General features: G+C 44.0%; 1 protein-coding gene across 2 annotated transcripts in view; it reads right to left on the minus strand.

Moving 5' to 3' along the window:
* Nucleotides 1–25251, minus strand: part of runx3 (RUNX family transcription factor 3) — a 48647-nt gene that overhangs the window by 13143 nt on the left and 10253 nt on the right. Inside the window, exons 1-5 of one of the 2 annotated variants that reach the window (XM_004566570.5) lie at nt 25116–25209; nt 15677–15918; nt 14821–14977; nt 13273–13377; nt 1068–1214 (exon numbers count right to left, since the gene is read on the minus strand). In XM_004566570.5, coding sequence (XP_004566627.1) covers nt 1068–1214; nt 13273–13377; nt 14821–14977; nt 15677–15918; nt 25116–25155 — 691 coding nt within the window. In that variant the 5' untranslated portion in view covers nt 25156–25209. Of the gene's footprint in view, nt 1–1067; nt 1215–13272; nt 13378–14820; nt 14978–15676; nt 15919–25115; nt 25210–25251 lie in introns of those variants that run through there. The other variant, XM_004566569.5, reaches the window with a different exon arrangement.

Genomic DNA, 25251 nt, shown 5'->3' on the forward strand with positions numbered 1-25251 from the left:
TCAGACTGACGTGATTGCCAAGGTAGCGGAAGGCTGCTACATTCCTGAGGCTGTAGTTGCACGGTGTGCGGAGGCCAGCTTCGGCAACTTGGCCAAGCTCGGCTGGCAGCGGCGGCCGTGCCACCTGGCTGCAGATTCTACCCCGCGCACTGTGGGGCCCAGACCCACCAGCGCAGGGCATCCGGGGACAAAGCTGACATGAGCTTCCCCTCGAACGGCCAACACATAACAGCTCTCAGATTAGTGGAACAGACCTCAGGAAAGTTTGCGGAGAACATGAAAGTCTCTTGGCTTAGCTCAGGGTGAGGTGAACAGCGTGTGCTGTGCTGACATATGAACAGATTCAATTACTTCAGCCAAATTAAACCAAATATGTTCGGCTTATTAAAGGAGATTTTCAGTTCTAAGTCATTAAAGGGCCAAATTAAAGTGTACATATTCTTCCTTCTAACTCATTTTTGAAAATATGGGCTGTAGATGACTTTCTTCTCTTAAATATGTTTGTGGAAAATTAGATAAACACGGTTAAAAATATGCACACTTTGTTTTGTCTACAGTATCGCGATAGTAGGAGCAGGAAGTCGTTTCTTTCAGCTGATCTAAATCTGTCATGAAGCTAAATAATGTGGGTCGCCATTAATGTTTACGAGCTTCCCGTCACAGGTAGATGCACAGTGATGCTTTGTGGGTGTAGCTCAGTAGAAGAAAATGGCTCCAACAAATAAAATTACTCACAACAACATTTGTGTATTTTTAGATGTAGCCATGTTGAGTTTTTCAGATGTGTGTGTGTGTGTGTGTGTGTGTGTGTGTGTGTGTGTGTGTGTGTGTGTGTGTGTGTGTGTGTGTGTGTGTGTGTGCTCAGAGTCAAGCAAAGGCCTAAAACTATCAATAAAAAGGGTCAAAGTTGAATCATAAATAAAGGTCAGCACGAAAGTAACAGCAAATTACGTTTGTGAATTTTCCCTACACACACTCATTCAGCGTCACAGTTTCACAACTAGTACTTTCGAAAGAGATGTGAAAGTTTGCTGGTTGTACTCGTATATGTCAGTGGACCTCCTTACCTGGTGTGGTGCCAAGGTGGGGTTGGTGGATTTGGCGAGGATTGGTGTTTCCTGGGCCTATCCTCATACTCCGCTGGTAGCGTTCGATCTCTGACAGCCTGTCTGAGAACTGCATCTTCTGGGGGTCTTCTAACTTCACCCTGTGCCCTGAAAGAAAGACATGAGGAGGAGAGAAAGTCAAGCACTTGCACATTTTACCTCCTACACAACCTGGAAAACTGGCACTTGTTGCCAGGCTTGTACAAAAATAGCAAACACAATAACAAGAGTCCTATTAGAAAATTCCCCTTCTCCCTAATTTCTTTCTGGAGCACAGCGGTTTGACACATCCTGGCAAAACAACTTTTCCTGTCTAAACTGTAATTAGTGTAAAATTAGTTTGGACTGTGACGAGCATCAGTATGCTTCAGTGCAATTCATTTATATATATATATATGTATATATATATATGTATATATATATATTCATATTTAAAAAAGAGAGAGAGAGCAAGAGACCGTCACCGTGTTTTCAGCTTCCACATACAAAAATATTATTAGAATGTCAGCAGACCTTGAAATACATTGGCTAGACACTAAATGTTATACAAGCTGCACCTGCTGCCACGTCATCCGCAGATAACGATAGCGTAAGTGGTCAAAAATAATTACTGGAGGAATTTTGTTTCCCTGAACCTAAAGTCTAAGAAACAACACACTACCAACTGCTGCAGGAGTGCAGCAGTGGACAAAAGTGCTTTTGTTGGTCTTTTTAACAAGATTAAAAGAAAAGAAAAAAAGTGAGTGCATCTATCCCCAATAACCACTCGTCTCTCACACCCACACCCACGCAAATTCAGGTCTGACTGACACAGCACTTAGTCAGAAGGAAACACCCAGACGAGGTTAGCAGACCATACAGTCATCGCTGTTAAACATAACGAAGAGAAGGGAAAGAGAAAGAGACTTTAGCGCGTGTCTGTGTGCAGGAGGTGAGACGTAACTCTAAGAAGCGAAGCAGCGCTTCTTTAATCCAACCGAGTACCTAACCCGCACACACTTAGCCCCCATATCACTTTGATGCCCTGTTCAGGGAAACGATGAGATGAGAAAAAACCTCTGATCATGCCTTTTATGCAGACGCACTCATGTACAAATACACATGTGAACACACCTTAAATGTCAGACGTGAGTGCGGATGAGGGCTGTGCCTCTAATGGGAGGAAGACATTTTAATGTAACTATCAATGCACCAAAACTGTGTGTGAACCGGCATGTATACATTCTGTGGTTTTCTCCCTGGCATCTCTACAGAGTGGCCTAATGTGAAGTAATGGCTGGATTTGAATATTTTATCACTATATAAAGGGGGCAAGGCAGACGGACCAATATGGATTTTGCCCGTCCTTTCTCTGCACTGACCCATGGGCAATATATCTTCCCTCCGAGGCTGACCCATGGGTAAAGTTTCCTCTCGTTTACCGCTCTGTCCATTTGTTTGTGCCCACCGCCTCGCTTCCGGCCTCTCTTTACAAACTATATAGAAATATCAAGCTTTGAAGCCCCCTCCCCGTACGCACACGCAGGCAGCCACATACACGGAGGGGTGATGTTCCGACATAATGTGAACACAAGCAGGCACTCAAATCAAAATTGTCGCTCTTCATTCACTCATTAGGAGTTGGATGAAACTTTAAATGTGTGAGAAGAAAAAGAGTCAGTCATGACTAATCTGTAGGAGCAGAGACAGGAGTCGTGTTGCTGCTCTGCAGCTGTTTGTGTGAGTGTGTGTGACTGAGTCCACCCTCTGGCCTGCCACTTTGCTCTGTGCTGTTACTCAGAACAAATCCCGGATAGACTCGTACGCTCTTGCACGCTCTGTAATATCATTTTTATTCACATGTGGCCTTCTTTTTAAACTTTGATGGAAGGTAGAAGCCAGAATATTTCTCTCTCTCTGCACACACACACACACACAGCGCCTGGTACAGGCTCCATAACCCACATAGACACTGTGGCTACTGTCTGTTCCAAGCCAGAGCAGGGGCGGCCAGGGGAAGCAGTCCTCCAAATATAGCCCCTATATGTGTCCTTGTGTAGTTATTAAGAGATTTACACCACCTCAAACGGCTGAGGTCGGGGAAATGATACATCCCACTGCTCTCTGGTTGGAAAAAAAGACAGGCAGCACGGGGGAAAAAAATGATAATTGGTCAGTTTTTCTGTGGCCACTGGTGGTCTGAGATGAATTGGCTGACTCTTTAGGGATGAAAGTGATCATTCAGTTACCCACAAACATGCACATGAACACACTTGAGCTGTGGATCCCGTGGCCCAGTTCCAGTTGGCAGGGATGCTTTAGCGACACACTGTTCGCAGCTTCCAGCAGGGGGTTTAGTGGCTTGTGAGAGGGCGATGTTTGGAAGGAGTGAGCGAGCGGTGGCATCATTAGAACAAGACCTGGCGCTCATTAACCCTGGCCTTGCAGTTGCTCTAAACATTGCACGTCGACTGGGAGGTGGCTTGAAGCTTTCGGCACCTCCTCTCAGTTTTACTCCTCGTCCCTTTTGTCTGTGTGAGCCTGTAAGCCTTACTGGGAAATTGTGATCAGAGGTGGTAGGGCATGAGCTTCGGACTGCCCGTGTAGCTTGAAGCAGGAATTTTGCCATTTCTGCACATGGCAAGTGTCTTAAAAAGAAAACTGTTGCTCCCTGTAGAAAAGTTTTAATAGCTGTCTAAATGATCCGCATAAGAGTCTCTTTGGCCAGCTGACCCCGGCTATAGCTGCTTTGTGTCAAGTCCAACCGCCAACATTTGACTTCTACTCTGCAGGGCTTGGAGGGCCAGAGGGGTGCCGGTGCTCCACACCAGCCCCATTTCAGAGGGGTTTCTGTGGTCAGATGAATATTTAATGTGTTAGTGTGCACTTAGGAAAGAATGCCTTTGTTTTTCTCTCTATGATATCATAACCACAAGATAGAGCTGGGAGATGGGAGGCAATGCACACATGAGGCCTAAACAGCAGCGCTCAATATGCATCCAGAGCTGAAAATGGATGCTAAAGGTTGTAGATTTACTAGCCTCCTCTCAGAGTAGTGGTCGCATCATCTGAAAGCATTATGGAAGTCTATGAAGAACAAATAAAATGCTTGATATAAAATGTCTGGTATTAACAATGTAGTGAAAGGCGATGGCTGTGTTTTGAAGAGATGGGTGTGCCGTTCCCAGCCCTGCTTTGTTTCGCGTGTGTATGTGTGTGTGTGTGCTTTTATTTCCTGATAGTGTTTTATCTTCACTGCAGCATTGCTTTGCTCTTTTGTGTCTGTGCTTTGAAGCATTTTGAGGTAAGTTCAGGTGTAAAACGTGCGAAAAGTGTAAAGTTATGTTCTTCCTCACACTGCACGTGGGCGTTTCGAAGACCAGACCGCACGAACAATCTCCACCGAGCGTTGCCCAGCCTTCCCTTCACAAAACCCGTATCAGCTCAACAGGGAGGCAGTGTTTGCTCAGCGAGGTGACTGCCAGGACTTTAACACGATGCCACAGCTGAACGATCACCCAGTGCGACCTGTTTCCTTCCTTCACCCTCGCACTTTTCTCTACTTCTCCTCTCGTTTTCTGTCTGTCTGTCTGTCTCTGCCTCCTTTAAAAGAAAGAAACATATGTTGCCGTCCAAAGGGAGACACATTAAACACAAGCCCTTTTTAGTTAAGGGCTGGGTTCTTTTTCAGGGACAAAGTGAAACTCTATCTGAACAGCAAAGGCCAATACGTGCTTTGGCTGTGACCCAGCTCTGCAGTGAATATATTTGAAGTGTAAATATTTGTTTTCGTCGTATAAATGGACTTGATAGGCCCCTGATAACAGACAAGAATTAATGTGGAGTGCATGTATCACAGTGAAAACTATGTCTGGACTGTCTATGTATGCATGGTATTGAATTGCATAAAAAAACAATGTTTGGGTAGTGTAAGGAGCACTCCCGAGTCCAGCGCAAAGTACACAAAATGGCAGCTGGGTGAGCTTTTTTTGTTGCATTAATGAATCATTTTAATAATACCACAAGTTTTAGGTCAGGGAAGCCCTTGTTTTTTGTGCTAGCGCACTGAAACTAAAGTCTTGAAAAGATATGAAAACAAGCTGCATCCTTATCTAACTTCTGAAACTCGACAGTGTACCGGGGTGACAGTTGAACACATGTTGCAGTGGGGCCTACTTGCCTGCGAGCAAACTTCCGTTTGCCCTCAACAGACACTGGGGACGTTTCAACATGTGTTGAGCAAAACCTTGTACACCTGTCTTCCTCTTCCTCCTCTCTAGTGGACCTGAACCCCCCCCCCCGTCACGTTCCCACCCTGCTTCTTTCTGCCACCCTTTTCGTTTACTTCCCTTTTCGTTCTATTATGAGCACAGCCCAAAACACTTTTCTGCAGCAGTGCATTTGGCTCTGTGCTTCCCAAGGCCACCAATCACACCATTGGGTATTTACAGTGGGGCAAATCAAAGTTCTTGTTTTGAGGCTGACCCTGAAGGATGTGGGTTTTACCCTTGGCTGGTGATTGTGGCTGTCTCGTCTGGGCCTAAATGAGTCGATGCTTGCCACACTCAGACATTACACTGCTTTAAACTCATTTACATAACGCTCCCGTACGTCCTTATGAATAAATGCGTAAAGTTTTACAACTCTGTGCGCTCACTTCATGATAATGACAAACTGTATCTCTGGATATAAGTGTGAGCTAAAGTGTCTATCATAAACACAGCAGCGCTTTTAGTTTTTTTTTTTCTTTTTTTTTTTGCGGAAACATTATTTAGGCTTTCAGGGGGACGTCAACAAAAGTTGTGGCATGCTTTTATCATCCTCTACGGCCACAGCTGGGGGACCGTCTGGTCCCTGAGGCAGATGCATCAGCCTGTCTCTGGGGACATCAGCACTGTGAAAATCCCCCTCGTAGGCCTAACACAAGCTGCTCACAACGGAAGTTGCTACATGAGACTGTTTGAGCAAAGAGCGAAGCCTTCCTTTTCTGATAAGGGGATAAAGTGCTTTGCGTGTGTGTGTGTGTGTGTGTGTGTGTGTGTGTGTGTGTGTGTGTGTGTGTGTGTGTGGAACAGAAGCAGTGCCACACAAGGACAGCCCTGCAGCGAGGCAGGTTGAGGCAGGCAAAGAGGGTGAGGGGGTGCCAAAATAGTATACCCAGATTCTAGAACAATACAGCAAGGCCCGTAGCACATTGAGAGCAATCATCCCTCTTTTGTCTGGCCTTTCTGTACTTTTGTGTGTGTGTGTGTGTAACTGTCTTCTGAGGCGTGTTGGGGGGTGATATGAGTGGAGCTGTTTTGCAGGCCTTTTGGCTGAATGCCTGCAGACTTTGCAGTGCTGCTGCTGCTTTGGCCTTGTTGTGCACAGAAGGCCTATTTGGCTCGGGTGACAGATCATATTAAAGCAATAAGCTGCTCTGAGTGTGTTATTTTAGCTCAAACGGTGAATGAGGTTGTTGTGCACATCTGTGTGTGTGTTTACGCTCGCGTCTGCGTGGTAGTCAGGTCGCTCTAAGTAGCGAGGTGCTGGGTGAAAGGTGGGGGCCTCGCAGAGCTGTGGGAAAGGAAGACAAGCTGCTGCTGTCACATACATCAATGCAACGCCAGCAGATGTGTCAAACGGCTTTGCGTTCACACCTCCGTGCATAGTAGCTCACACACAATTATGTGCAAAAATGAGTGCATTTGCCCCTAAACACACACGCAAACACACAGAGTTCCACTGAATGACAAGATTAAGATTCCAGGTGGGTCAGAGCAAATGTGTGAAATGTAAAATGTGTGAATTTTCCATCATGTAGGCACGCATAAATTTTTTTATTTATTTTTTTTACTTTCAGTTCTTTCTCTGTGTGTCTGTTTTTTTATTTTTTTGTTTTGTTTTTAATGCTCTTGGTGGACTGTTGCAGAAGTGTCAAGGTTACAAGACTGACCTCTCCTTTGCTCTGATGATTCCAGTCTGTGTTTACCTACAGAATTACAACTTTCTCCACTGCTGGAAGCAAAAGAAAAGTTCTTGCTGCACCTATTATTTGCTCACTGTTCCTAACCATTAAGGCCTGAAGAAATAAATATCCAAACCGCAGGGTGGTGGTACACAGCGTCTTTTCCAGTAACCAGCAGGTGCCTTCTTCCCACAAACCGCCCCCCCACCCACCCCTCGCACTCTTTGCCCCAACGCAGAAAACGGTTTATTGTCATAATCCAGCGGGGGAGAAAAATATTCCTCCACTCATGGGCCATTTATTTTTCTAAATGCAGATCGGAACTTTTATTGAATTACAGCTGAAAGGTCGTAATGGCTCCCTCCTGTATGGGTCAGTGTAAATAAGGAAGAGTGAGCACACACAGAGTGGGCATTTTACTTCAAGTCATAGGTAAGTAAACAGGAAAGACGCTTGGCTGCTGAGTTTGCAGGGGAGTGGGTAGGTGGAGAGAGCTGAGTGGAGATGTTGGCCCGACTTCTTATTTGATTATGAGAATGTGTCTTCTGCTTGCATCATAAGACTGAATTAAAAGTGCCGTCTGGGACCTCTGTAAATAATTTGGTAATTCCTGGGACGTCATGCTGTTCTATTCGCCGTCAGTGAATATGGGGAGGAAATTTGTGTCTGAGCGGAAAAAGAAAGGGCATTTTACCCCAAAGCTTGTGTGTGTGTGTGTGTGTGTGTGTGTGTGTGTGTGTATGTGTGTGTGTGTGTGTGTGTGTGTGTGTGTGTGTGCGTGCCTCCAACAGTCATCAGCAGGCCTGAAGGAGGAGGATTCACTGCACTGTTTCAAAATGTGGACAATGTTCTTCTTTTTCCTCATACAGCTGAAACTTGTGCATTGACACTGCAGCAACATGCCGAACAACAAACAGAGGCAGCAAAGGGAGAAGAGGAGAAAAAATGGTGCCCGTGATTGGCTAATGGCTGCAATTTCTTTGTTTATATCACAATTCGGCCGAGGTATTTAAACTAATTAGCTCTGCTTTCACAGGAAAGCCTAAGTGCAAAAGCTTAAGCAGGATTACCTACAACTGTGTGTGAATGCACGAGTGCGCGTCTCGTCCTCAAAGAGAATTGGCCTCAAAGCTTCTAGATGTGGTTAAGGTGGCAACAGTGGTCAGAGAGCTTCCATCTCAGTCCTTTATTTATCCTCCCACGACAAAATTTGATCATGTTACACTCACAACGAAAAAAGACATGAGAAAATAATTAGCAGCTGAGTGGCTGCTTCTAAAGCTTACGGATATGCATGATATGGCCCTCATCTGCTTCCCGTCACAAGTCTGAAAGCTCAAAATGCGGTGGATGGTTTGTCCCAGTACACGAGTTCCTCTCTGAAATCAGTTCAGAACTATTCAATATGTACCACTGCATTCCAGTGGATTTATCAGTTAGCCAATATTTGTTCTACGTCTAATCACTGAAGCCAAGTATGATGCATCTGGAGTGACCCCGGGGGGGAGAAAGACCACAGTCGACAGGCTCCAGTCAGTGCAGACGCCACTGAGTGTCATTTCTTCGAAAAGATATAAAATCTGCCCTTTATCAGTTCCCATCTGTCTCTGTGTGGTGTTGAGGCAGACTCTCGTCTCAACCAAATCATAAATTAGGTGGTCATGAGGTTGATCGTTGAGGCTCGCCACTATTTGTCTGTGTATGTGTGACTGTGTGCATGAGCAGGCTGCTATGTCTCCAGGTTATAACATCTCGTAGTCAGGAAAGCACCCGGCATCACGCATGCCGCTTCCCCCCCCTCCCGTGGCACTGATACACCTGTAGGCCTTTCTTTCAAAGACACCCATCTCCATTTTCAAACATCAAAGTTTTCTTTGAGAGAGCAATTCGCACCGAGGGGGATCCTTTCATGTGATCTGCGGAGCATGGGCGTGGCTGCACTTAAAGAGATGCACCTGGCAGGTGCATAAGCTGGGCACCCGCACACGCAAATGCATACGCAGCAGCATTCATGCTATCTCTTTGTTTACTTTGCAGAGCGACTGCAATATCACAGGAAAAATAACACAGCAAATGTCATTGTTTGTCTATTTGCATACTTTGTACAGTCTGTGTGCCAAATGCAAATAAAATCAACCCGCCAACTCTAACATGCACCCGACCCCCTCCCCTCCCTCCCTGACTACCTCCCTACGCCCACCATTCTCCTCATGGAGCTGTAGGAACACACCCAACCGAGTAAACACAGGCAACAAAACACGACAGTACTTGTGTGATTTTGGATGCGTGGGCCTGTGTTGGTGGGAAAGTGTGTCAGCTCTGGCTGTATGTATACAGGTACTGCACGTATGCTGTGTAATTCTGTTAGTGGTTACGATGTTTTCACGTGTATCATTCTCAAGTATCACAAGACAAATGAGCACTTTGACGTCGCTCAGGTGGAACGAGCTGCCGCATCTTCAGCATTCAGCAAACAACAGTCTGTGCAAATCTCATCACCACATACGTGCACAAAAAATAATGAGCCAATCTATCTAACAGTTCATATTCATCGTTTCGCTTCTAGTGTTATTTATCCGTCTTGATTATATTACTCTGATTAAATGAGATGGCACTCGAAAATTCATTTGAAAAACTCAACAGCAACCACGACACGGTTACTCAAAAAAAAAAATCCACAAACCTCATTGGGAGCGGTTTCACATAGGAACTATTTTGTTTCTACCGAAGCGCACCCGCCAACCAAAGGAAACACGCAGCTAGATAATATTACAGCTCAGTTGAGTTACAGCATTAATGTTTACACGCTGTCACAAGCGTGACCCTCCTATTGCAGGTAGAGAAGCATTTTCTTCTGCATACTGACATAGTTGGCAGGTGCAGTTCAGTTAAAGAGGAAATAGTTCCCACGTGAAACTGCTCACATCAAGGTTTTATGGATCATTTTGTTTGGTTTTAGTTTTTTAATATCTTGGTTATGATGTGCTACTAATAACGAAACATGGGGCACAGCACATATCTCCAAAAAATAGGGCGGGGGGGGATCTCCACAGCAGGGCAAAGAGGCAGAGGCAGAGTTAAAACTAGATATTTAAGATTCAGCTGAAAATGTGTGGAAGCTATTTTCTAGTTAGTGACATTACAAACACACACTCATAGCTGAACTGATTTCTCACACACAGACAAGTCTCTAATCTGCTGTCAGATATTAAATTTATATAATTTTTTTGACACCATATACTTGTTATTTGTCAGCCTTAACGAAAGAGCTTTATTTTGTCTGAACTCTCTGCCTTGACCCACAGCAAGGTCTTTCGGGGAACTGATTCATTTCAGGTTGAGAGATACAGAAATACAAACGGGCCCTTCCCCCGGGGCTAAATAGGCAGCAGTTGATGTCATGTATAAGCGAGGTGGTGAGAAGGGCAACAAAAATATAGCTGAGGGATTAATCGGTGAGAATAACCCTGCTCGGGCGTATGAGCTGTTGTGTGGAGGCATCTGATAGCAGCGACAAACAGGGGAGGGACTCGACACTTCAGTCATCTGCTTTCCTTTTTTGCCTTTCTGTCTTTTTCTAGCTCAGCATGCCCTCTCTTGTTGCTGGATGTGATATTTTGTTAGAGCTCAGACGAAACTGGAGGGAGAGCTTTCATCAACAGTTGTGCTTCCAGTTTGGGCTCAGCAGAAGTTTGATATTAAAGTCTGACAGATAGATTGGGGGGTGGGGGTGGATTAGGATGACAAATGCCGGATGTTTGATGAGGAAATCAGCAGCAAGGGAGACAAAAATACTGTTCAGGAACAGAATTCTGTCTGTGTGCATTCATGACCGTGATGCTGTGTGTCTGGGCATGTGGATATACATTAGTGTACACAACTGTACTCATAGCGTAAGTGTTTCCTTTACTGCTCGAGCGCTTTCAAGCATAGCATTCTTTGTTACATTGCCGCAGGCGAGCCACCGCTGCAGTCCTGTCCATCAGGTTCTCTCGACTAGATCCGTAAACATTAAAATCCCTCCTTCCCTTCGCTGCCAGCTCCTGCCATGGCTCGACAGGCAGCAATGCAAATGCAGGCCGTACACAAACAGCCTGCAAAGCCCCGCACGGCCGGGCCTAGCGGCCTGCCAGCCTGCAGACAGGTGAGCCCGGCACTGACCAAGATGTACAGGCATCGTTGTGTGTAATCGTTGACTAACAACAACCAAAAGAAAAGCAGTTTTTGCATGTAAAACTGTCTCTGAGATGACATTCATAATTTTTAAAAAATGCAGTTTTGTGTGTTGGCAGAAGCGCCTCGCAACATTTGGCTCGACACGTTGCACAGTTGCAATGTGCTGCCTTGTGGTTAGAAAATGATCTGATTAATTTTATGGTCCTAATAATGTCTGAATGTTGGTGTGTGTTCCTGTTCTGTCTGATATAGTCTCAGAATGTGCTTCTTTTTTAAATAAGAGAGGCCCTTAATCTCATCTTGTGAGGTTTCTATTTTGAGTTTTTTTTTCTTTCTTTTTTTACGAACTAAGCTCATCTCGGCCTCAGATCAGACACACCACATTGAAACCAGCATAATGAACAATATAAATGTGCTGCGTTTCAAAATGCTCCCTCTATCCTGGTCTCCTCACAGAGTGCATTTTAACCTTTGCACAAAAGGCCACCAGTCTGTGTTTGAAATTGAGGGGGCTTTAGTTCGAGTTCATGAATATTGAAATCATATTCAGACGTTTCTTTTCTGTCATTCTGTGAATTTCCTCTCAGCACAGTGTAACAGAGTTTAATGGAGCTCTAAATTCCTCCTGCCCTAAATTAAACAGTGTTACTTTATAGCACCCAGCGCCAGTGTAAAAGTAGCACGGCCTCTCTGACGCCTCAGCTGAAGCCGTAACTTGTTGACAGACAGACAGGAGACAGCATTAACGTACACAGTTATTTCACACCGACACACTTGCAGATGAACCAGAGAATGCACTTGATGCACTCGCACACACATTCAGCTTCTTTTTTTTCTATTTGAACAGAATACAATCAAATTGAAACCATGCCCGCACACACACACAGCGTTTATTATTATCTACTCGCTGTTCTCTTTTATACCTCTGCAAATAGACGGCACTTAGTTTGGCAGGGTGAGGAGTGGGGGTGGGGGGGCTTGATGCTTCTCACTCCATGCCCCCTGAGCTCCCTTTGCTAACCGTGTCCTTTCATGTGGCTCTCGCTGCCACTCTCTCTGTCCCCTGTGTGCTCCATGTTCACCGGTTCTAAAGAACCCACTTCCGCATAAGCCGCAGTTATCCACCTCTAAGCAACCCTGATAAGTAAGATTCCTCCATAGAAACTATCAGAAAATCCTATTTCTCATATCTATCTCACCTTGAGCTCATTAAAAAATAAAAATGCACGCATACAGCTCTAACCGTCAGTGACTGAGTCATCTGAGTACCTCTGCTTTCACCATCCCTCGCACTAGAAGCATCAAACCACAAGAGCATGTAGCTGTGGCTGAAGGATGGCGCTAACAGCTTTAGCATGCCGTGCCTTCCTGCCAGGGCTAACGGTGGCTGGAGTCTGCCCTGTGTTAAATCAACGAGCCACTTATGTGGTTGTGCAGGCAGGTACAGTACGACCCCTCTGACCAGCGCTGAAGAAGGTAGGAGTGAGGAGGAGGAGGAGGAGGGTTCCACTGAGCTGAGCCACCTGCGGCTTGGAGACTCACTCAGCTCCTCTTAGTGGTCTTGGGTTTTGCCTTAATATGCTTTACAGTTTCCTCTGACAGGGCCCTTCCCTGTGCCCCTGCTGCACACACACACAGACACACAAGCCTACCCTACTATTTAAGTGAGGACAATATATTGCCCTACATTCATTCTCTAGAGGCTTACCATAACCCAAGCTTAACCCAAACTTCACTCTAATCTTAACCCCAAAACCCAAGCCTTAACCCCAAAAGAAATCTAGGGGAAACTGGATTTTCTAGCACATCTTGATCGTGTGAACTGATTCTCTAGCTCTCCCTTCACCAAGGCACTGCACACCCACGAATGCACTTGCACTTGCTTTCAGGCCTGCTCAGTGTAAGACTCTCATCTACATTCAAGAAGCCAGTGGGTTTACTGACACCCACACTTAGAGAATCGGGAGTCGACGCTGACAGTGCTGTGCAGCATCGCACCTCAATGCATTTTAGCAATAATGCTAGTGTGAGTGGGTCTCTTTGTGCGTGTGCGTGTGCACTTACTGCGTGGTTCGCGGGGTCCGTCCACGGTCACTTTGATGGCGCGGTGGTACGTGGCCACCTGAGGCGGTCCAGTGAACACGGTGATGGTCAGAGTGAAGCTCTTTCCTGCAGCACAGCAACCAAATCGCGTTCATGAGTGTTATTTATTCTTCTTTGTAAACGACCGTTTAGAATGATCTGCAAAACTTATTTTCTCTCTTCTCACAACAATACTTCGCTTGTTCAACCTCAAATCATCACCGGCTTTCGTCCCGCTGCTGCAGCCTTTGAATTCAAATTAAATAATAAGAAGAAGAAAGAGAAGAAGCCAAAGACCGGCTCTCTTTTGACGGTCTGGCTGCGGGTATGATTTGGATTATTGAGGGAATGTCTTCCAGATTGTGCCAAAGAGCTTACAGCAAGAGTTTATTGTTCAACAAGGCAGGCTCTCGCTCCCATTCTGCATCAAAGTGCAGAGAGAGGAAGGCTGGACCACGCAGGGAGTCCGGCGCTCGTCCCAGGCTCTGAGAATAGCGTCCCTTGTTAAATGGAGACTGAGTGGGAAGACAGACATAAAATCCTCATGTGGGTGGGCTAATTGGCTGCAGAAATAAAAGGTACGAACTACTTAAAAAAAATCATGGAAAAGACAATCAGATAAAAAATAGAAATATAAAATCCAGAAATGGCCTCACGGAGAGAAGCGAAATGACTCCGATGAGGCTTTTAAAATCGTTCTTTTATTATTTAAGTTGACCATATTTACTTGAACTTTGCGCTGTTTTGATTTTCTCAATATAGCATAAAATGGTACACGGTAGGCCTATGGTTTGACCACAACATCCTGGAAACGAGCCTGTTGACGTGGGAATTTTTATACAGCAATTAAACGCAATAACCGTGATAAATAGTGCGCAATAGTCCATAAGATGCACGCATCCTAAACTGTGGCGGGGATTATTTGACAAATTGCCCCGGGACATAAATTGCACGGTGGTTTCTCATCCATCCCTCCGACTTGCACCACGTCGATGATTATTTGTATTCCCTCGGATTAAGAAAATTATACAGCCACATTGCAGCTGCATACCGTGACGCAGGCCAGATGTTTCTGATGACACCCGTGGACGTCAGTTGGCAAGGTGTGGGCACTCGTCGTACCCAAACATAAACGCTTCCACATTTGCAGAATTATCTCAGCAACAGAAATCATCCCCAAAACTGACAGAAAAGTATTTATGAGCGAGCTGTATTTTAATACGCGCAGCGGTGCAGCCTGTGCAAAATATTTAGTTTCATATCATCCGCGTTCTCTCAAAAATAATATGTTGTCACTCGTTTTTTGTTTGTTTTTTTCTGTGCCCAGAAATATGATCTATTATTATGTGTTTTCAAATGCATTACACGCAGACATTCCCTCATCGTTTGTGTCCAGGCCTGTGTGTGTGTGTGTGTGTGTGTGTGTGTGTGTGTGTGTGTGTGAGAGAGAGAGAGAGAGAGAGAGAGAGAAAGAGAGAGAGCGAGAGAGAGAAAGAGAGAGAGAGAGAGAGTTTCAGAGGTTACGCTCACCTCGTCCGCTCCTGCCCACGAAGCGCAGGTCGTTGAAGCGAGCCACCTGGTTCTTCATTACAGCCGAGGCGTTCCTCAGCTCGGCCGAGTAGTTCTCGTCGTTTCCGGCCATCACGGTGACCAGAGTCCCGTCGGGGACGTCACCAAGAGCCACAACCTGAGCGCAGGAGAGGGAAAAAAGATGTTGGTCACTCGGGTCATCAAAGCAAATGTGCTCAATGCGCGCGTAAAACCGCATCCGACTGTTTCGTAATATTAAGTTAGAAATCGTACATTGTACAATTTGAACACAATGTCAACAATAAACTGCTGATTGAATTATGCAGCTTGGAGATTTTTTTAAAGTAGACAATGTCATCACGTTAACAAAGAAACCATATAAATTTCACTACACGTTCTGTGACTGTGATGTCCTCATCCGAGCGGATCCGAACACATGACAAAGACAGTTAACTGATAAAAACACAAGAATTGACTCAGGAAGCGTCAACATTGCGTAATCCAGAAACACATAAAGGTACAAAATATTAATTCAGCTGCTCTTGCTACTTGCACTTAAATTTCTTATCCCTTATTGTGCAATTTAAAGCCTAAAAAAGCAAATGTTATTTTTACGATTTGATATTTAAAATTTCACTCAAAGCAAAAACTGAAAGTCACCCAAAAATCCCATCAGATAATTCTAAATAAAAGAAAATGGATTACTTCCTCAAGTCCCATTTGCTTGGTTTTAATTTATTTATTTTTTGTTCTTCTTTTTTTTCTTTACTCGTACATTTAAGGAAGTTAGAGGCCTGCAGTGGGAATTATTAAATGAAAAACATAACACATGATAATAAGGAGCGATGTGTCTTGCCTTGAAAGCCACGGGGAGCGTCTTGTTGCACCTCCAGTGAGACGGCAGCACAGAGCAGAGGAAGTTCGGGCTGTCGGTCCGGACCAGCTCGCCCGCGTGGTCCGCAAGGACGTCCACCACGTTCCTGGTGTCCGGTCTTGACCTGATGGGCCCTGCGGTGGCCATGGCCCCGTTGCTGTCTCCAATCTTGCTGCAGGGGAAGGATGTGGAGGGCGGCGTGAACCGTCTGGTGGTCGGCGGCTCTACGGGAATATGCATCACAACAGCTTGGGTCAGTGCCACCTGACTGGGTCGGATCAGAGGAGCAAAACTCTTTGGAGGGAAAAGTTTTTGTCTGTCTCTCCAGACGATGCTGGTGTCAAGAGTCCACTGTGTTGGCGCAAAGGTTGGAGGCGAGAGCGCAGAGTGGAAAGAGCCTCGCTACCTGGACAGAAACTACAAACTGGTGACTGTGTGGCTAGATCATCTGCACATAATGTGTCGGCTCGAGCAGCACCAGAGCCGACAAGGTTTGCTCTAATTTCAGCAAAGACGTGCAAATAAAAGCTCTGCGGCAGCGCTCAGCTTGTCTTGTATCGGTGCTCGCGTCTGCCGCACACCGTGGATTTCTTTCTGCCGCGTGAGAACTGAATATAAGCACCACAAACTGCCCGAGATCTCACTCAAACTCGCAAATAAGTGAATGAATCTCCCAAATATTTTTCTGCAGATCGGTAAGAGTCTGTTGGCACAGGTAATCCAGGCGCGATATATTAAAAAAAATTAATCCGCCTAACTAAAACCAAAAAAATGTCTCGACTAAACAGCGATTTTCTTTTTAAGCAGACGCCTCCCGCTGATTTCACCAGAAACTTTTTTCACCGCTGGTTTAAAAACAAAACAAAACAAAAAAGTCTAATTAAATTTCTCAAACTCGAATATCTACAGTCAAACTGCAGTTAAAGCACAGCGATGTCCTGTTTCTTGCGTAAAAGTTCTCGCAACCGTATCCCAGTTTAGGTGTTCCCACAAAAAAAAAAAAAAAACCCAAAACCAACACAACTCTGGAATAATGGGAACGATCCTGTCGCTCCAGTTGGATTTCCTTTAAAAGTTATCCTTTAGGGCGCAAGAAGAAGCCGTGAGGATGAACAGGGTGCAGAGTGCCGCGATATTATTTTACCCTAGTCATTTTAGTGTTTAGTGGTTGGGAGTGTGGAGATGATTTCGACCAATGAATCTACTGGGCTGGGCTTTCATCAGACCAATCAAACTCGCCGGTGCTCCCTCTGCAGCTATGCACTGTTGTCACACACACGATCTAAATTATTGATACATATCTCTGCTTTTCTCTGTGTTTTTATGCGCTACACACGCTTTTTACATGAAACAGAAAGCAGGAGACAGCGTGCGTTAAGAGGAAATGTTTTATTTTTATTTTATTTTTTCAGAATAAGAGACGCCAGATATAACTTACGAAAACAAAACCAGCATGCAAGCAAATACTTTTGCTTAAATTATTATTTTTATTATGACTATTAATGAAATAAGCAGATGCTTTAAATGGTGAATTTGATGGACTATAGCGCTTAAGAATAAATCTTGCGTTTGGCTTCTGTGGAGATTTACTGTAAATCCCGAGTGTCACAGGGCACCACCTTAATCGTTAAAATATTATATAAGATCAAAGGTGTGCACCTTTATCTCCACGCTGGTTTATCACACAGCCTCCTCTGAACTCAGCTGTTTGGAAGTGATCTAAAGAAGGCCCGAGACTGCACAGGTCTGCGGTTTCAATCTCATTTATTCATTTTAGACGCTATTATATCTCGAGGCTTCGCACCATCTCTAAATTTTCATAAAGTGAAATTATGGGTTTAAGATAGATCCATATCATTTTAATTGACTGAGCGGAATTCAATAAAAAAATTAAAGCAAACAAGCAAATGTGTTTTTTCCACATCAAAGAACATAACAGAGTCAATGCGTGTGTGCCAGAGGCTGAATTCATTAGAAATGTTGAGGGTTACATCAAATGACGGCACACCCTGCTAAAGCCTTCCGCCGTGCTACTTTTTGACACTAGTTGGCGCATTTGCCTTTTCAATCGCTGACAGCCCCGGCGGTCTGAGAAGCAGACATTTCACATCTGCAGAGGAAACTTTTATCTGCTCCCTGAGATGAGTCGGAAATCTGAATTAATTTCGACTTTAGGCCAAACGCTTAAACATATTTTTGATTTTTGGGGGGAATTTCTGTTTAGCTGGTGGGAGATTTGCTCCCCGGGCATTTTCATATTCACATCCACGTGTGAGATATTTGCCCGGATCACAATAAAATGTGTTATTGTCGGGAAATAAAAATTCTTATTAGAGCACGCACATTTATTCGTTTAAAAACTTCTCATTGAAGCCAACTGAATGAATAAAATGCGATATTTGCGCGTCTACATACATCATTTATAGATTCAATTCTCTGAGAGTTTTTTTGTGTGTGTGTGTCTGCTGTAATTCATTTTAAATGCACAGACAGGCTTTTAAACATCGCTTAAAAATACCGTGTGCACATTTTACTGAGTTTGGCGAGGAGTGATCGATTAGGAGAGAAAGCATTACGCTCTAGAAATTTGGTAGTTTTGATTTAAAAATGCCACAAAACGTAAAATAATAATTAATGAATTAAATTCAGCGAATATATGTTTTAGTAAAATTTTCATAGTGTGTGTGCAGTTTTTTAACGCTGTTTGTTTGCAATATAATTAATTGAGAGCAGCTAAGTAGCTCGTCGGAGTGGTTTCCCTTAACCTTTCCTGCCGCAGTGATCAGAGCTGCAGTCACACAGCAGGATGCAGAGCTTAGACAGAAACATTATAAACATCATTCTAAAATTTTAAGATGTTAAAATCGTCTGAAAACTCAATTTTATTTCCTAATAGCTATCAGCAAACATCAGTTGATCATTGTTGGCGCATCTGTGCAACATTCATTAATATTTACAATGGTAACGTTGCACAACCGTGTGCGCAGAGTGCCAGCCAAGTGTTGCTAAACTTTAGTTCTCTAAATAAATTCTGTGAAATTCTACCTGCGTGCCGTTCTCTCTCTTTCCTTCTGGGCTGAATGCTGTGAGAAATATTAATGTGCAGGCTTGTTTTAACACTCTCACACTCCTTGTCTGTGGTTGCTTGTTTTTTGTAATGTAGGACAGCGGTTCAGAGGGTTTGAGCAAAGCTTTGAAAAAAATTACGCACTGAAAGCACATGAGAAAAAAAAAAGAAATATTTTATGGTAGCAAAGCCACCATCACACTTATCCCTGGTTCACAGAAGACAGCAGCATAAATAACTGCTTTATGTGTTGACACTGTTGGTATTTATTTTTTTTACCTGATGTGAGAAATCTCCAAATCACAGAAGCTTAGAGCTGTACAACCTGACCTCCCTGAATTAAAACAATAAATAAATCGGATCAGATTAGCTGTCACACTGCCTCTATTTTAAAAAAGCACAGCTGGACTGGGACAGTGACAATGCTGGTGGTATTTTAGTCATCCTCCTGCCCTAGTTCATTATTAATATGTGACCACACGCCCCAGCTATACCCCACTCAGCCTTAATGTGCGCTCCGGGCGCCTGTCACATTTAGACCTCCACATTTCAACATGCAGTTTCTACAGTTTCAGCCGCACAGGCATCGAGGACGGAGCCCGCCGTGCCCCTGAACGATTTTTAATGATCCGAGTGGGCTGAGCCTGAAATCAAGACAGAACTCCTGGAGGACATGTGAAACCCAGGACCCACCTCAAAAAGGCCTCAGCGTATAAGATTCTTGAGCATTCAGGGATGAAAAGAAAACAGATCCTTCAGATATAAATCAAGAAATCACATCATTGTTTACTGACGGTTGCTCTGTGAAAACCTGTGGTTGAGAAGTTGCCTTCATCTGTTTTCCTGGCCTGAATCAGAACAAAAGAAGGGGTCTCCTCAGCATCAGAAAGCATCACACAGTCTGTCTGAAGCACCGCAGTAAAACAAATCTGAAATGGGGCATTTTAGACACTCTGGACAAGTCGAATAAAAAAAAAAAAAAAAGGAGTTCAAAGGTTTTGTGGAATCTTTACAAAGTCTTCTGTGAATTTAAAGCCAAAGGAAACCCTGCTTGCTTTGGGTTCTGTGTGCAATGAGTCAGATTGTAAAGACTAATATGAGTATGATCCCTATTAGTGGAGAAACAGCAAAGCCTTTGGGGTCTGTAAAGGTATACCTGGCTCTAAATGCCAACCACACTGCTTTCAGTGCCACTTAAAAGCCACTTTGAAGATGGGGACAGTCTCAGATATGTCGAGATCTCTTTAAAGTTTTTCTTTTTTTTCCCCCCTCGAATATGATCTATTAGCCTGTGTAAACTCCCAGGCTATTTTCAGACATGCACACATAAGCCTTTGGATGGGTAGCTATTCATTTGGAAAAGGGGGCTATGGGGGCAATTAGAAATAGTTTGAGGTTCAGCGATGACATAAGACAAAGATTTCTATCTTTAGAGGAGCTGCGGCGGTCACACATTTCTGTACATTCACAAATTACAGGGCAAGCTTTGGCCCTCAACCCACCGAATGCATTCCTTCCGAAAAGTGTCTGCTCGAATTTCAGCCGGGGGTTTCTGCTCAGTGGAAATCTGAGTGTTCTGAATGGACGACTTCTATGAAATGGAGTTTTATTCCTCTTGGATTAAATTAGCTCTACTTTGGGGCTTGGGGTATTTTTTTGTATGAATGATGAATTCTGTGGTGACTGTGGAACGCCAAGCTTGTTTACCCTTCCCTCCCTTTTTCCCCCTTTTTGCTTTTTTTCAAAATGCAGCTCGCTATGAAATGGACTTTTTCTGCTTGATATGACAAGAGTGTCTGTGATTAGACTTCTAAGCATGATGTAAGTCACCAAAGCCATTTGTGCTAGTCCCCTCAAAGCCAAATCATATTCTAGCGTCAGAGTGTTTATATACACAAGTATATGGAGAAACTTTTAAACAACAGTGAGTGGGTACAGACTGTTTGGGTTTGGGGCTCTTGCTGCTCTGATGCCTGATTCTTTCTCAAATCTTGATTACAGAATGTGTCAGCACATCACAATTGGCGGTCATTTTTGTCCATTTTGATGTTCGGGCAAGAAAATGGGAAACACATTGAACAATTTTGATCATGTAAATTTGCATGTTACTTTTTCTCCAGCAAGGTCGCCTGTGTTAGTTTTAATGATGGCTGGAATGCATCTGTGTACGTAAACTTTGTTTGAGCTCCTAATGACCACAAAAGTCTTTATTTTCATTTTCATTTCTATAGTTTTCTTCAGCGTTCACCCCCCACCGCCTGCCGCCTTGTACTCGGGCCCCAGTTTCAGATCCTTGAAGGCATTTAGAGTATATTTGATTCCAGAGATGATGAAGAGGATGGTGACACTTCCAAACCCAGCAGCTAATTACTATGTAAGCATGATGAGCTGTGATCAGGCAGTCATCGGAGGAGACAATGAGCACATTCATCTCATGCATCTTTAATACGCTGCATACATTTAAAAAAAGGTGCAGAGTGGAGCCAAGGGCTTATTAAAGCCTCCTGAATCAATTTAGCAACGTAATGGCTGTTGGGGGAACGACTGCAGCTACGTTTTTATTTCTGTCTGCTGAATGTAAATGGCCTTCTTAAAGACTGCATTCATCTTCAGACCCACCAAACGGTGCTTCATCACTTCATCCCATATTGACTGCATTATGAGTTTGGTAGCGTCGATTTTGACCAGCCCGGTGCTGCAACGCTGGAAAGACGCAACAGTGCGTTTGTTCGACAAATGCAGGAAATCTTCTGAGTGATTATGGCAGAAAAACTAAAATCACACTTTAATGGCAACCAAACAACTGACATGATGACTCTGTAATGCTAATATTTTATAAATCTAAACAGTTTGCGTTGATTACAGGGACTGAAATTATCATAATATAATGGAAATATTTGGCACAGCATGTAGTTGTCAAATTAAGATTTTATGTTCAAAATACTTAAGTCTAACAAATACACCCAATTAAACTCCAACCAAATCATTATTTAGGTTATTAAATAATTTCTTGTTATGCCAAACTTCTGAAACGGCTTCACTCTAAACCTGTAATTAAATATTTGAATTCTATATGTAATTATTTAAAGCAACACAACTCAAACTAGTGCAGAAACCAACGTGTACCCATTTATAATACAGCCATTATAATACTCACTGGGGCAAAATTAGGAGCAAAAATAACACAACTGCACTGCAAGTGTTCGTACTTTGCACACAATGCAGAATCATTTCGATTCGATAATCTGACAGGTGCTTGCACACCGTTTGCGATCAGCAGCCTGCCACGCCCATATAAGGTAACATCTTTGCTGCACCGTGTCATAGAGAAAGCAAGCTGTTCTAATTGAGAAGCCACTGAAGTAAGACAGAAATTGAAACCAATTGAAAGGTACACTTTCTATAATGTTTCAACATAAGCGATTTTAGTAAAAACCGACAATGACAAGCAGACTCTGGGAACGGGAAATAAAATGATAAAAATGGGTGTGGAATTAATTGTGAAAAATAAAATCGACCACAAGACAAAGGAGGAAGTAGCCGCCTAACCTGTGAGCCCAAGACAAGAGACACTTATGTCCACAAAATAAATGTTCAAGTGATGAAACCCAGCAAGGATGAAAGGCCACCGATTTCAGTGCATAACTAACTGCATTAAATATTGTTTTCTGTCAAGTACATTCTAATATTTAATAAGACGAGTGTTTAGATTTTCCCTAACAGCCAACAGAATGAACACATTTTGATGAATGAAACAGTCGCTGTTAACTTTGAAGTAACTGTGTGGGGTCACAGACGTCTTTGTGCCTCGGTGATGTTTTTAAATGCTTCTGAGCATAAATGTGTTAATGCTCCTCTACATATGGTATAAAGAGTGCAATGGAGATTATAAAGTTATATGGGGACTCGACTAATATAAGTATGTCTTTTAACATTCGAGGCTTTGATTTTATTATTGATGCTTTGCTGCTAAACTTGTGGCTAACAGCCTGAGAGCCGGAAGATTTACTGCTGCGAAGCCTGAATGCTCAACGTGACAACGACACCGGATCAACTGGCAGAGACCATCCTCGTTAAGTTATTTTTCCATAAAAAGTGATTAGGAACAACAATTAATGGAATCAGAAGATGATAAAGACAACAAGAGCCAATAAGAAGTAAAATAAGTGAGTTCTGTTGCTAAGCAGCTTGGTGAGTTGAGGGTTAAAAGATGATTCGTGCCTATGTAGTTTTTGCAAAACGGCAATTGTTTCTACTCCAAATAAAAATGTAAATTTACCATGAACAACGCGCGCATCTATTCTATTAAATGCTGCTTCAGCTTACGTCCTTAATGCCCACTAGCTTACGGAAACTAATGGTTGCGTAAAAAATGCCACTTTATTGTCAGTTTCTCACTTTGGTATTTGTTAATAATACTCCAGTTTTTTCATTTGAGTAGAATTTGACTTGTCATGGAGCATTTTTGGATTGTTGTGGCTGTTTTAAAGAATCTGCTGCAAGTCAGTTTAGGTCCCCCTCCTCCCCACCCATCCTTTCAATGCCAGTTCACCCCACCCCCGAGCCAGGCGGGGGGGAACTCGCCGTAAACCTCGGTGTCACGGTCGCTCCGCCCTCACATCATCCGTCGGGTACACTCACCCAACGATGACAGTCAGAGGCCTGTGATGTGGTTGGCAGGCCTGTTTATTCTTTGGAAACCCACTAAAAGTAGCATTGGATGGTAAGCTCACCAAAAGGCCCCAGTGCTATTATAGGAGCACTTTTGGGTTGAGTTTTGATCTGGTGGGTTTGTAAATAGGGCCCTGCCTTGCTGCGGGGCACCACTTTTGGGCTATATTGTTTAGTATGACCTGAAGAAGCTTTTTGATATTCAGGGTGATTTGTAACGTGGAACAAAATGCAAAGCCTTAAACTGGAGGCATATAGGCTTGTATACTCTACAAGAGCACCAGTATACGTTTCTCATAATGTTGATGATGATGGACAAAAGGCCTTGAAAATGTGCCCTGCTCTACTTTTACTGAAGGACAGATTGCATTTTTTTCTTTCTTTATTTACCCGAGTAAGTCAGTATAACTTTTAAATCTAAATGAGACCCATAAATACGTCAACTCCCCTATTTTTTTCAGTTGTGGTTTTTAGTGTGAGCTATAATCATTTCTCATCTTTCTTTGTCTCCGTGTCTCTGTCTATTTGTGTGTAACGACACACACACACAAACACATATGCACACAAATGCACAGTGTTTCTCCTTTTCTGGCGAGAGCTTCTGATGCAAGGACGGCAATCTGTAATCTGTAGTAATTGCATGTTGCAGAAAAACATTTTTCCGCTGTGGTAATCGCTGCAATATGTGCAGTTGTGTTGCCAAAGTGACAGCACCCCCACCCCCTACAGTTTCTCTCTCTCACACACACATGCAGACACACACACGGACTGTCCTCAATCACTTTGACTTTGCCAAATGTGGCCGAAATTTTGGAGAGTGCTCCTCTCCTCACGGGCAGACAGGAAAAGAGACGAGCAAATGTAGTAGTGTGAGTGGTAAACACACACACGCACACACTTGTGTACACACACCTGTGCCGCTGTCATGCTGCTGCATTCACCTTCTGCAAAAGATTTACAGTTCCTGACAGTGACAGTTTAACTGCCATGCAGCCCCGGTGCCAGAGCCGTGCCAGAGCCCAGCTGCCGCACACAGATCGGCAGACAAATCTTTCACAGGAGCCACATCAATTCACTTGCCTCTCTCCGTTTTACCAGGTATCGCACAGTGCGAGCAGGTGACATTAACACGAGTCCAACTCTAATCCCCTGATCTTGTTTGTAAAGTTGTCTCGGAGAGCCGAGTTCCTCCTGATTACTGGAAGTTGCAGCCGCATTAAATTCAGGCGGTGCAGTGACGGTCTGTGGCTGAACCAATGATGCGCGTTGATGCTAACCATCGTCTACCATTTTCAACACGCTGACACCAACATCTACTCGACTCTGTTGGACTGTGGCTCGGGTTTATGAGGTCATCACCACCGTGAGACCGAGGGCAAACTATGGTGTGTGTGCAGAAGAAAAAACCCAACACAGCTTAGTTGCTTCACTTCATACTGCCTCAGCAGAGAATCTCTCTCGCTCTCCGGCTGTCTGTCATTTCAGCCCAGCAAAGCAGCGACACACGTTTATGATATCATTACTCACCGCGTCATCGCCCCCTTTTGCCCAACAGAGCCCCCAAAGTATGTCAGCCCCGGCTGTGTCACCAAACACACCTACTAGAAGGACAGCTAATACTCAGAGACATTTATAGATACACAGCACAGACACCAAGATTGCAACCAGACTGTGTGTGCAAACCTTTTCCTCTCTGGGCTGCTACTCTGACTGCTGAAGCCATCCAACCTCCCAGCAGTTGAACTTCCCTGTGTCTCTAATGGAGTCTCTCTGTCAGATCAAACAGCTCCCACTGGTGAGGAGAGGAGACAGATCGCAG

This window comes from Maylandia zebra, linkage group LG19 (genome assembly GCF_041146795.1).
Source record: "Maylandia zebra isolate NMK-2024a linkage group LG19, Mzebra_GT3a, whole genome shotgun sequence".
In the NCBI taxonomy this organism is placed as follows: domain Eukaryota; kingdom Metazoa; phylum Chordata; class Actinopteri; order Cichliformes; family Cichlidae; genus Maylandia; species Maylandia zebra.